General features: G+C 34.8%; 1 protein-coding gene across 2 annotated transcripts in view; it reads left to right on the top strand.

Moving 5' to 3' along the window:
• RYR2 (ryanodine receptor 2) overlaps positions 1 to 12828 on the top strand; it is a 760518-nt gene that overhangs the window by 456166 nt on the left and 291524 nt on the right. For both annotated transcript variants that reach the window (XM_056816085.1, XM_056816086.1), the window contains one exon: positions 11342 to 11550. In XM_056816085.1, the coding sequence (XP_056672063.1) occupies positions 11342 to 11550 (209 nt within the window). The remainder of the gene's footprint in view (positions 1 to 11341; positions 11551 to 12828) is intronic.

Here is a 12828-nt window from a genome sequence, read left to right as displayed (position 1 = left end):
CCCCTCAAGCATTCATTACTTTCCTTTGCTGTCATGTTAGCCAATTTACTAGGTGTGAGGTGATACTTCAGAGTTGTTATGATTTCCATTTCTCTGATTATTAGAGATTTAGAACACTCCTTAATGTGCTTATTAATAGTTTTGATTTCTTTAACTGAAAATTGACTATTCATATCCCTTACCTATTTATCAATTGGAGAATAGCTTGGTTTTTTGTACCATTGGTTTAGTTCTTTATAAATTTGAATAATTAGACCTTTGTCAGAAGTTTTTGTAATGAAGATTGTTTCCCAATTTGTTGCTTCCCTTCTAATTTTGTATGTATTAATTTTGTTTGTACAAAAACTTTTTTGTTTCATGTAATCAAAATTATTGATTTTACATTTTGTGATTTTTTTCTAGCTCTTGCTTGGTTTTAAAGTCTTTCCTTTCCCAAAGATCTGACAAGTATACTATTCTGTGTTCACCTAATCTGCTTATAGTTTCCTTCTTTATATTCAGGTCATTCACCCATTCTGAGTTTATCTTGGTTTAGGGTGTGAGATATTGATCCAAACCTAATCTCTCCCATACTGTCTTCCAATTTTCCTAGTAGTTTTTTTTTTTATCAAATAGTGGGTTTTGGTCCCCAAAACTTGGACCTTTGGGCTTATCATAGACTGTCTTGCTGAGGTCATTTACCCCTAGTCTATTCCACTAATCTTCCTTTCTGTCTCTTAGCCAGTACCAAATTGTTTTGATGACCACTCCTTTATAGTATAGTTTGAGATCTGGGATTGCAAGTCCTCCTTCCCTTGCATTTTTTTCATGAATTCCCAGGATATTCTTGATCATTTGTTCTTCCAAATGAACTTTGTTATGGTTTTTTCTAATTCAGTAAAAAAGTTTTTTGGTAGTTGTGACAAGGAAATCACTTTAAAAGACTGATACATATTAATTTAAGGTCGCCAAGGAATTCAGCTATGTAATTCCTAAATGAAAACTCAAGTCAGCCGTCAACCTTTTATAGAGTTTAATTACAAACAGGAGGAAGAAAGGAATTAGAGATAGAGAGAGAGAGGGAGAGAGAAAGGGGAGAGAAGGGAATAGGGCTTAAATACCCCTTCTGTTTAGGCTGGGCCAAAAGGCCCAATCCCTTAGATAGCTGGGACAAAGAAAGGAGATCAGTCCCTATTACTCACGTGACCAAAATGGAGAAACAGTCTCAGAGGCCCCCACCTCCAGCTTCCTTCAGAGCAAGCTTCTCAGAGCACCTCTCCAACCACTCAGAGCCAAAACTCTCCCACCACCCCCCAGTCCTCAGACCCCTCTATCTTTAAGGAAACCATCCAAGTTCCCTCCCCTCAGTTCTCACATCTACCAATCACTGTCCATCATTTTCCCTGTGCCAATGGTGGCTCTAGCTTAACCCAGGACCACCCAGAGGTCTGTGGTTTTGCACATGTCTGTTGAAGGTCATATTCTCAAATAATTAAATCTTGATCTTTTGCTACAGCCCTTCCTAAATCCTGTTACCCTGAGTAGGGTAGAGATTGGAATAATTAAATTTTGATCTATGCTGCAGCCCTTCCTAAATCCTGTTAGGACTGAGTAGGGTGGAGATTGTAATTTCCAAGACCTGGTTCTGTCATTCCAAGTATCTCTATTGTATCAATTCTAAAATCAATCATGACTCAAAGAAATTCCTGTTCTGTGCTTAAGCATAGGTCAAAGCCCTTTCCATTGTTCAGCAAAAGGTTTCTGTCCTAAAGTAATCTTAAGAAGGGAGGAGGAGGAACATCCCATGCCAATGGGGTTCACATTCCAATAGACTATCACTAAGAAATTTTCCAAGTATGAAATTTCCCAATGGTGAAATTTCCAACATTTATAAGTCTAAGAAATTTTAAGGTTTACATAGTTCAGTGGGAATGGTACAAAATAAGTAAATTGATTTGGGCAGGATTGTCATTTTTATTATGTTAGCTCATCCTACCCATGAGCAATCAAAGTTTCCCTAATTGTTTAGATCTAGTTTTAATTCCGTGTAGAGTGTTTTGTAGTTGTGTTCATATAGTTCCTGTGTTTGTCTTGGCAGATAGATTCCTAAATATTTTATATTGTCTAGGGTGATTTTAAATGGAATTTCTCTTTCTAATTCTTGTTACTGAAATGTGTTGGAGATATATAGAAATGCTGATGACTTATGTGGGTTTATTTTGTATCCCGCGACTTTGCTAAAGTTGTTGATTATTTCGATAAGCTTTCTGGTTGATTCTCTAGGATTCTTTAAGTAGATCATCATGTCATCTGCAAAGAGTGATAGCTTGGTCTCCCCATTACCTATTTTACTACCTTTATTTCATTTTCTTCTCTAATTGTTACAGTTAGTGTTTCTAGTACAATGTTAAGTAATTGAGGTGATAATGGGCATCCTTGTTTCACTCCTGATCTTATTGGGAAGGCTTCTCGTTTATCCCCATTGCAGATGATGTTTGCTGATGGTTTTAGATATATACTGTTTATTATTTTTATGAATGACCCTTCTATTCCTATGCTTTCTAGTGTTTTTAGTAGGAATGGGTGTTGTATTTTGTCAAAGACTTTTTCTGCATCTATTGAGATAATCATGTGATTTTTGTCAGTTTGCTTGTTAATATGGTCAATTATGTGGATGGTTTTCCTAATATTGAACCATCCTTGCATTCCTGGTATGAATCCTACCTGGTCATAGTGAATAAACCTCCTGATCACTTGCTGGAGTCTTTTTGCTAATATTCTATTTAAGATTTTTGCATCTATATTCATTAGGGAGATTGGTCTATAGTTTTCTTTCTCTGTTTTTGACCTGCCTGGTTTGGGGATCAGTACCATATTTGTGTCACAAAATGAATTTGGTAGAACTCCGTCTTTGATTACTATGTCAAATATTTTGTATAATATTGGGATTAGTTGTTCTTTGAATGTTTGATAGTATTCATTTGTAAATCCATCTGGACTTGGGGATTTTTTCTTAGGGAGTTCTTTGATGGCTTGTTCAATTTCTTTTTCTGATATGGGGTTGTTTAGGTAATCTATTTCTTCTTCTGTTAGTCTAGGCAATTTATATTTTTGTAAGTAATCATCCATATCACCTAGATTGCCACATTTATTGCCATATAATTGGGCATAATTGTTCTTAGTGATTCCCTTAATTTCCTCTTCATTAGAGGTAGTTTCCCTTTTCATCTTGGATACTGTCAATTTGGTTTTCTTCTTTCCTTTTTTAAATTAGACTGACCAGTACTTTGTCTATTTTTTCAAAGTACCAGCTTCTAATATTATTTATTAAATCAATAGTTCTTTAACATTCAGTTTCATTAATTTCTCCTTTGATTTTTAGGATCTCTGATTTTGTCTTCATCTAAGGATTTTTAATTGGTCCACTTTCTAGTTTTTTAATTTGCATTCCCAATTTGTTGATCTGATGTCCCTATTTTGTTAATATATGAACTTAAGATTATAAATTTCCCCCTGATTACTGCTTTGGCTGCATCCCATAGGTTTTGAAAGGAAGTCTCATCATTGTCATTTTTGTCAATGAAATTATTAATTGTTTCGATGATTTTTTCTTTGACTAACCTGTTTTGGAGAATTGTATTGTTTAATTTCCGATTAATTTTTAATTTGCCTCTTCATGTACCCTTTCTAATTATTATTTTCATTGCATTGTAATCTGAGAAGGTTGCATTTATTATTTCTGCTCTTTTGCAGTTGTTTGTAATGATTTTATGCCCTAATACATGGTCAATATTTTGAATGTGCAATGTGCTGCTGAAAAGAAGGTGTATTCCTTTTTGTCCCTACTTATTTTTCTCCACATGTCTACTATCTCTAATTTTTCTAAGATTTCATTCACTTCTCTTACCTCTTTCTTATTTATTTATTTTTTTGGTTTTATTTATCTAGTTCGGATAGAGGTAGGTTCAGGTCTCCCACTAGTATAGTTTCTTTATCTATTTTGTCCTTGAGCTCCTCTAGTTTCTCCTCCAGAAATTTGGATGCTATGCCATTTGGTGCATACATGTTGAGTACTGATATTTCCTCATTGTCTATACTGCCTTTTGTCAGGATTTAATTACATTCTCTATCTCTCTTAACTAGATTTATTTTTACTTTGGCTTTGTCAGATATCATGATTGTGATTCCTGTCTTCTTTTTATCAGTTGATGCCTAATAGATTTGGCTCCATCCTCTTACTTTCATCGTATGCGTATCTACTTTCCTCATGTGTGTTTCTTGCAGAGAGCATATGGCAGGGTTTTGGATTCTAATCCACTCTGACATTCGCTTGCATTTTAAGGGTGAGTTCATTCCATTCACTTTCAGAGTTATGATTACCAGCTGTCTATTTCCCAGCATTTTGATTTCTACTCCTAGTACTGCCTTTTCTTCTTTCACTATTTCATTCTACACTAATGTTTGTTTTTAGTCAGTCCCCCCTAGTTCCCTCCCTTATTTTACTTCCCTTTCTACCCCTACCTTCTTATTCCCCCCTTATTTTCTTTACAGTCTTTTTAAAACTATCCCCTACCCTCTCGCTCCCTTATACTGCTTCCTTCCCCACCAGTCCATTTGTTACCCTTCTACTCACCTATAGGGTGTGAATCTATTCTCTGCCCCAATGGATTGGATTGTTCTTCCCTATTTGGGTTTTTTCAATGCACGTAAGAGTTGAGTATTTCCTGTCTCCAATATCTTTACCCTTCCAGTGTATCGATGTGCTCCCTGCTCTGTTCATGAGCTTCTTTTTGACATATAAATTTACCCCTTTTGTTTCTTTTCCCATTTCTTTTAGTATTAACCTTGTTTTTTAGCTCTAGTTGTATATATATATATATATTTATACATGCATATGTATTTATGCATAAATATATCTATATAACTATTTATGTCTTGTTATTTCATCCTATACAGTATGTCACTGTTCCCTCTAAGAGTAATTCTTTTAGCTGCTCAGGTTATAACAACAGTTTTTAAGAGTTACCAATGACCTGTTTTCTTATAGGCATAAATATCATTTTAACTTATTGAGTCTCTTAAAAAAAGTTTTTTTTTTGTTTTGTTTTGTTTTGTTTTTCTTTTTTCTCTCTTTTTTAAATTACCTTTTGATTATTCTCTTGAGTTCTGTGCTTGGGCATCCAATTTTCTTTTCAGGTCTGGTCTTTTATTTACAAATTCTTGGAATTTTTCTATTTTGTTGAATGACCATACTTTCCCCTGTAAGAATACAGTCAGTTTTGCTGGATAGTTGATTCTTGGTTGTAGACCTAGTTCCCTTGCTTTCCGGAATATCATATTCCATGCCTTTCAGTCCTTCAGTGTGAATGCAGCCAGATCCTGTGTTATCCTGACTGTGGTTCCATGGTATCTGAATGACTTTTTCTTGGCAGCTTGTAATATTTTTTCTTTGGTCTGATAGTTCTTGAATTTAGCTATAACATTCCTGGGTGTTATCAATTGGGGATAAAGTAAAGGAGGTGATCTGTGCATTCTTTCAATCTCCACTTTTCCCTCTTGTTCTAGAATATCAGGGCAGTCTTCTTGAATAATTTCCTATTATTCTATATACTATATATACATACATACATATATACATATATATATATATATATATATATATATATATATATATATATATATACTATACCAGGAATAATGTTCCTGGTAGAACAATGATTCTTAAATTGTTTCTCCTCAAAAGATTTTCTAAATCTTCTGTTTTGTCAATGAGATGTTTCATATTTTCCTCAATTTTTTCATTCTTTTGGTTTTGTTATATAGTGTCCTGCTGCCTTCTGAGGTCACTTAATTCTAGTTGTTGTATTCTGGTTCTTAAAGACTGGATTTCATCCCTGGCTTTTTGGTCATCCTCCTTCTGGTCTGATTTTCTTTGGAGGTCATCTTTCATCCTCTTTGCCTCATCTTTCATCTCCTTTGCCTCATTTTTAAGCTGGTTGATTTTGGTTTTCAAGACACTATTTTCTATTTCCAGATGACTTATCTTAGTTTTTAAGTTCTTTTCCCAATTGTCTTCAGCCTCTCTTAATTGTGTTTTGAAATGCATTTTGGGTTCTTCCAAAGCCTATATCCAATCCGCTGGGATTTCTTATTTTTCCTTTGCTGATCCCTCCCCCTCTGTTTCATTTGCTCTTTGCTTATTACCTGTACAGAAGCTATCTATTATAATTTCTTTCTTCTTTTTCTGTTGTTTGCTCATATTTACCCCTTCTTTGCTCCCCGTATTTGTCTGTGCTCTTGCTCCTCTCATTTTTTTGATTTTGGGCGTTTCTGTCAGCCTCCCCTCTTGGAGCTTCAACAGAAGGTCTAGAAGTCTGTGGGGGAGGGGTGTTGTAGTTTGAGCTTCCCTGTCCACTGGAGGCTTTTGATTGGATTAAATTAAAGTCCAGAAATCTGGGAGGTTGGGTTGTTGGAGTTTGGTCTTCCCTGACCTCTGAAGACTTTTGATGGGATTATGTTCAGCTGGGTTGGGCTGGATGTGCCCTGAGGCCTAAACCTCCTGGAAGGCTAGAGCAATGTAGAGGGTCTTTCTGGCTCTGTCCAGGCTTTTAGCTCTACACTCCCTCTCCAGCTCCTTCCCCTCCACCTGTGTTCGATGCTCTGAGCCTGGCACAACCCTGCCTGCAAGGTACACTCTCCAGACAGTGCCTTTGCCCACCAAAAGGTTCCCACTTAGGGCTTTAAGTGGGTTCGGGGAGGGGTCCTGAGACCTTTCTTCTGCCTTCCCCTTATACCTGAGTTTCTCAGATTCTGGCTTTTGAGGGGCATACCTTTTAGACTGAGTCCAGCAGGAGGGTTCCTTGTCTCTGTCTGGTTGGTAGTTTTGATTTTCAGTCTCCTAAGGGCAATCAGTTTGTGATCAGTAAGGAAGGGTTTTCAGAAGTCTGAACTTCTGCTGCTTCTAAGCTGCCATCTTGACTCCCTAGTCTAATTGATTCTTAAATTATACCTCCTTAGTTTTCTAAGCCAATTATTTCTCTACTGAGATATTTCATATCTTCCATTTTTTTCTTTCTTCTGAGTTTGTTACTTGATTCTCATGGAGTAATTAGTTTCCACTTGCCCAATTTTAATTTTTAAGAAATTATTTTCTCTAGAGAGTTTTTATACCTCCTTTCCTATTTGGTTATTTCTACTTTTAAAAGTTTTTTTTTTCTTCAATGCCTTTTCGTACCTCTCTTATCCACCTGGCCAATTCTACTTTTTAAAGAGTTGGGTTTTTAAGTGAATTTTTTATATTTTTTCCCATTTTCTTTGCTTACATTAACAATCTTTTAACTTATACTTCATGATTTTCTTGTATTACTCCAAATTTTCCTTCTAATTTGCTTATTTGATTCAAAAAAAAACTCTTACCTTCTTCCTTAGAATCTATAATGCTATTTATTGTTTCCAAGGTAGAGTGGTAAGGGCTAGGCAGTGGGGGTCAAGTGTCTTTCCCAGGGTCATAGAGGTAGGAAGTGTCTGATGTCAGATTTTAATCTAAGACCTCCTGTCTCTAGATCTGGCTCTCAATCCACTGAATTATACCAGCTGCTGCCATTAATTGATTTTAAAGTCCCTTTTCAACACTTTCTGAAGTTCATTTCCCCCCTCAATTCAATTCATATTTTTTCTTTTGGGTTTCATTTGTAGCTATTTTGACATTGTTCTCCTCCAAGTTTGTGCATTGATCCTCCCTGTCACCATAATAATTTTCTATAGTTAGGCTCTTTTTTCATAGCATTCTGTAACTTTTTATTGTATGCTAAAGTTGGGTTATGTTCCTGGATTGGAGAAGTCACTGCCCCAAGTTTCTGTTTGTGGGGTTTAGGGCTTTGTTCCTGCCCTAGGGGTGAGGTTCTATTCCTAATGAGTAGTTGAGACCTATCTGCTAACTCTTCCTGACCTGTTGTTGGCTTGCTTTGGATTGAGGCTTCTCTGCTATGAGGACTGGGGCCTCACCCTTCCAATACTGGGGTATATCCTGCATTTGCTCTGACTGCTTGTCCCTCATACCCTAAGGAGAAGAACCTCCTGCTGACTCTCTGAGTATTTCTGGGTGTAACTGCCCCAGAATTCAGTTAGAGAGTTTGTTTTAAAGTTATTTGGAGGAGTAAAAGGAAGAGATTGGGCAAATTACATCCTTACTCTGCTATCTTTGCACCAGGAGTCCCTAAATCACTTCTTAACCAGTTCAATACCTTCTAAATCACCTACATAATTTCCTTCTCTTATTTTTTATTTGTTTTTCCCTCTGTGAAGGTCTTTTGTGGGGCTTTCTTTATTTTAACCAGTGGAGGATGCCTGAGCATATTTGTTAATAAATAGGGAGAAACTAAAGACAGAAAGGTAGAAGGTATAAGAGACAATGAGATATATACTCAATGATGATATTTGCCACTTTTGTGGAGTCACCTATGTGGCACAGTGAATAGAGCAACAGACCTAGAATCAGGAAGACCTGAGTTTAAATCTATCTTTAGATTCTTACTAACATTGTAACTATGGGAAAGTCACTTCTTTTTGTTTCATTTTTCCTCATTTCTAATAATGGATCTACTTTACAGAGTCATTGTGAGAATACAAAGAGATACTATGTATAAAGCAGTTTTTGAAAACCTTAAATAATATAAAAATACTATCTATTATTATTTCTAGCACAGATTCATAATGAAATAGATTCTATATAAATGGTGAAACTTTTCCTACATTTATACCTGAAAGGTATATGAGAGGCCTAGAGTCAATCACCTAAATTTTAATGATAAAGATGTTAAGGCAGAGAGAGGCTAAGATTTTATCCCAGGTCTTCTTTATTCTAATTCCAGTATGTTACACTATTCCTCCTTGAAATGTTTTTTATGTGCTCTGGTTTTCACAAATCCTGGGACAATTGTTTGTCTCTCTAATGAGATCCATAATCTTATGAAATAATTTAACTTTACTTATAAAGGAAAAGCTAAGTGTATAAAAGAATGGTGATTGTGCAGGCTATTCTGTTCAATTGAGTGATTGTGCAGGCTATTCTGTTCAATTCTGTGATCTACTAGATACTGCAAGTGAATAGTGAATTATACCCAAAATTGAAGAGGAGTTAGAGAAAAAGCTGGTTAATAGTTTAGAAAGTACAGTGCTTTTAATGACACTCTGTCCCTGAAAGAAAAGTCTACCTTTTTCATGGAAGTATTCTTCTGGTGATGCTGTACAGAAAGAATTAAAATTGCAGAACACCCAAAGAGCAATGAAGAAATACATGGTGAGAAGTTTTAGGACATGGCATATTGCCAATAAAGAAATGTAGAGAAAGTTGCATATAAAATATCTCAGCAGAGAGATATAAAATCAGGAAAAAAAAGTGTTATAGAAAGGAATAACTGATAGATAACCTGTGTGCTTCATTGGTATATTTGCAATGTCAAGAGAATTGGAAGAACTTCTACCACTGTCGCCACCAACATATTAGATGGATCCCTATGAAGGATTTATGGAAGAATAAAGAGTAACAGAAGATAAAAAGGAATGAATGGTTTGCAGTTTGCAGCTGTGGAGGGAGTAACCACATTATTGAGATCACATAGGTTTAAGGAAGTAAACGCTGATAACCCTGTAGTGAATCATTTAAATTTATCTTACTGGCTAATTTTCCTACATTTTAATGAGGTTTGGGTAGTCTGAAATTATGCATATGTCATATTCCTCTGGTGTAGTAAATATAAAAACATTTAAGACCCTTGATAAATATGGCAAATATAACCCACATCTATAATCCAATATGACATTTCTATTTACTATTTCCTACTTTATAACAAATAAAGCCATGTCAATTTATGCTAAAGCAACTCAGACTATCTCAAATTTACTGTAGGGTCTAATAATCAAAGAACTGTACCTTTTATTATATAGGGCCCTCTAGGAACATCTTATTTGAAGAGCAATTCTCTTGACTTATGCATTAATGTCTGATAGATTCAGTTTTAGCTGATTTATTTTGCCTGAGGATGGTAATCATCACTGATACTTCCTTGAAAACAGCTATGTACATTCTTGGATTCTACTTTGTAGCATCAGTTGATAACCACTTATATGGAGACTCATACATATGAGAATATAAATAGGATGTGTTATTATAAATTATTAAATATTATTTTAGTATTGTTGGTTTGCCAATTGCATATGGTTCTCATTGCATTTTAATAATGACTTTAATAAAAAAGGAGGCATAAATCACACTGGCAGAACAATTTCTACATTTTTAGTGTAAAACTCTATCTTATTGTCATATTTCTGATGTCCTTGGCGTTATCATTGAGTTATGTACAAATCCATAAACTATATCTTCAAATTATTGGTTAATGTACCTTATGTATACTTTAAATGGGTACATTGATTTTTTCTAAAATGAATAGTTTAGAAAGAAGAGATAAAATCTAGAGTGTGACAATGACATTTTTATTATAACATGTATTATCTTATTTCATTTTTAAAGTCTGTTGAATTCTAGATGTAAGAAAGACATAGTTTGATATTACATTCAGAAATGGATGGATTTTCTAACCCTGGTGTTCTTCTAATTACAATGAATTTTTCATTTAAGAAGCATTTTAAACACCTACTAAATTCACAACACTGGACAAAATTCTGAGTATAAAAAATTGCTACTTGTGATGAAGAGGATAGAGGATCAAACTCAGAACCTCTTTCTTCATCAAATGGTGATCTATACTGGCATCAGGTCTTTAGCATGTATAAACAAGAAAGGGACACAGAGTTTTAACTATATATTAGTCTCTTGTTTTTCTTTATACAAACGAATTTAGATCAAGCATTTTTTTGATTTGATGTTTCATTGGAATGAGTCTTTGACCTCCCTGCTGAAATTATCTCATAATACATCACTATATCACACTTATTTCACTTGTTTGTGAACTTTCTAAAAGCGTCCTTCTTAATTTAGTTTTCTTTCCTTACCCAAATATTAGACACTGCCTAGGTAAAAAATGAAAAAAAAAACAGTTCTCAAGTCTTTTTATTGGCAATGAAAATGTGACTATTCTATTGCAGATCTGAAATTTGGAAGTTGATGTTTCCAAAAGATTTCCTCCCCAAAGAATATTCTTTAGGCAAGAAGAAACTGTCTGGTTGTAACAGTATTGTTTTTACCATCCTATATATACTCTTCTTGCCCTGATTTCTTAATGTTACATTAAGTTCCTGAGAGATCTTTTTTAAAAAAAATTGGAGTAATAGACCAATATATTGTCAGATTTCTACTCCACATGATATTGGGGAATTTTGATGCTTGTTGTTTTTCTTCCAACAGGATTCATACCAGTATGTAGCTTAGGTGTGGCTCAGGTGGGAAGGATGAACTTTGGAAAAGATGTCAGCACCTTGAAATATTTCACCATCTGTGGTTTACAAGAAGGCTATGAACCATTTGCTGTTAATACAAACAGGGATATTACTATGTGGCTGAGCAAACGGCTTCCTCAGTTTCTTCAAGTACCATCAAATCATGAACATATTGAGGTCTGTTTTCTACTTAGAGATTAATTACATTCATTGTATTGGTATTTTCAAATATTTATTCAACATTCATTTTTCGCAACACATAGTTTTCTATGATACAGGATTAGAAAAATTAAAAATAATATAAGCCCTGTCTTGGGAACTAGCCTGTGATGTTGTCAACCTGTTTATCACCTGTGTCTCCACTTTTCTTTGACCTGTGAGAGTTCAGAATTGACTTGCTAGTGCTCCCTACTGATTTTTTCCAGGCTTTAGTTCACCTTGCCTAGTCTTGGGCTCTCTTCACCTAACTACTGTGAAATGGATTGTAAATTGTAAATTTTTATACCCAACTTGATTTGCTTGCTGTCAAAAAAGCGCATATCTTTCTTCTTTTTTTTTCTTCAGAAAACTAGTTTTCTAGAACATACTTCCTTATAGACCTATGGTAGAAAAAAATTTTTTTAAGTGAAGTGATTAATAATAGACATTCTGTTCTAGTAATACGAACAATGTCATGGTGTATCATGATATTTAAAAAAAGCAAAAGTTGTTTCTTTTAATATTTGTGCCCTGTTTAATCATTTGGTTTAGAAGTAATAACTTACTTGTACAAAATATTGAATTTTATTTACTATAGCCAAATAATGTCAGTATTTGATTTGCCTCTACTATTAAGGACCTTTCCAAATTCCTTTACACATATAGCAATTTATCTCATTGATGAAGAATAATATTTCTCTTTCATAGGCAATTGCAGATTCAATTTCATTCATTCAAATACATTTTTGTAAGAAGTTATGTAAAACTTATGTTAATTACCTAAAACCATTAATCAGATTAATGGCAGAAGTGAAAAATGAATCTCTTATTCTAGTCAATAAAGCAGCCCAATGAATGGGTGGATGAAGAATCACTTAAGTGCTTTGGTAAGCACTGTGATAAGCACTGTATATACAAATAAAAAAGAAGATGTTTGAGTGTAAGTATTTACACTCAAACAACTCACATCCTAATTATGAGTGACAGTACAAATATGGCTCAGTTACAGGATGCATGGAAAACTATAGAGGCCCTTAATATACAGATAGTGGGTATATGGTAAGGTCTATTGGTCCAGACAGTATGGCAATAGGGTGAATGGCAAGGCAAAGTAGTTTGGAGAGCACAGGAGTAGGAACAAATTATATGGCTTGGTGATATCCCATCTTACTGGAAAGTTTGTGGTTGGTAACACCCTACTCATCAATACAGTGTGAAGAGCCATGTCAACCCTGAACCTGGGAGGTTAAGAGGGCC

Source organism: Monodelphis domestica, chromosome 2 (assembly GCF_027887165.1).
Source record: "Monodelphis domestica isolate mMonDom1 chromosome 2, mMonDom1.pri, whole genome shotgun sequence".
Lineage (NCBI taxonomy): Eukaryota > Metazoa > Chordata > Mammalia > Didelphimorphia > Didelphidae > Monodelphis > Monodelphis domestica.
Note: the sequence above shows the minus strand (reverse complement) of the source record. Positions and strands in the feature narration are given on the sequence as shown.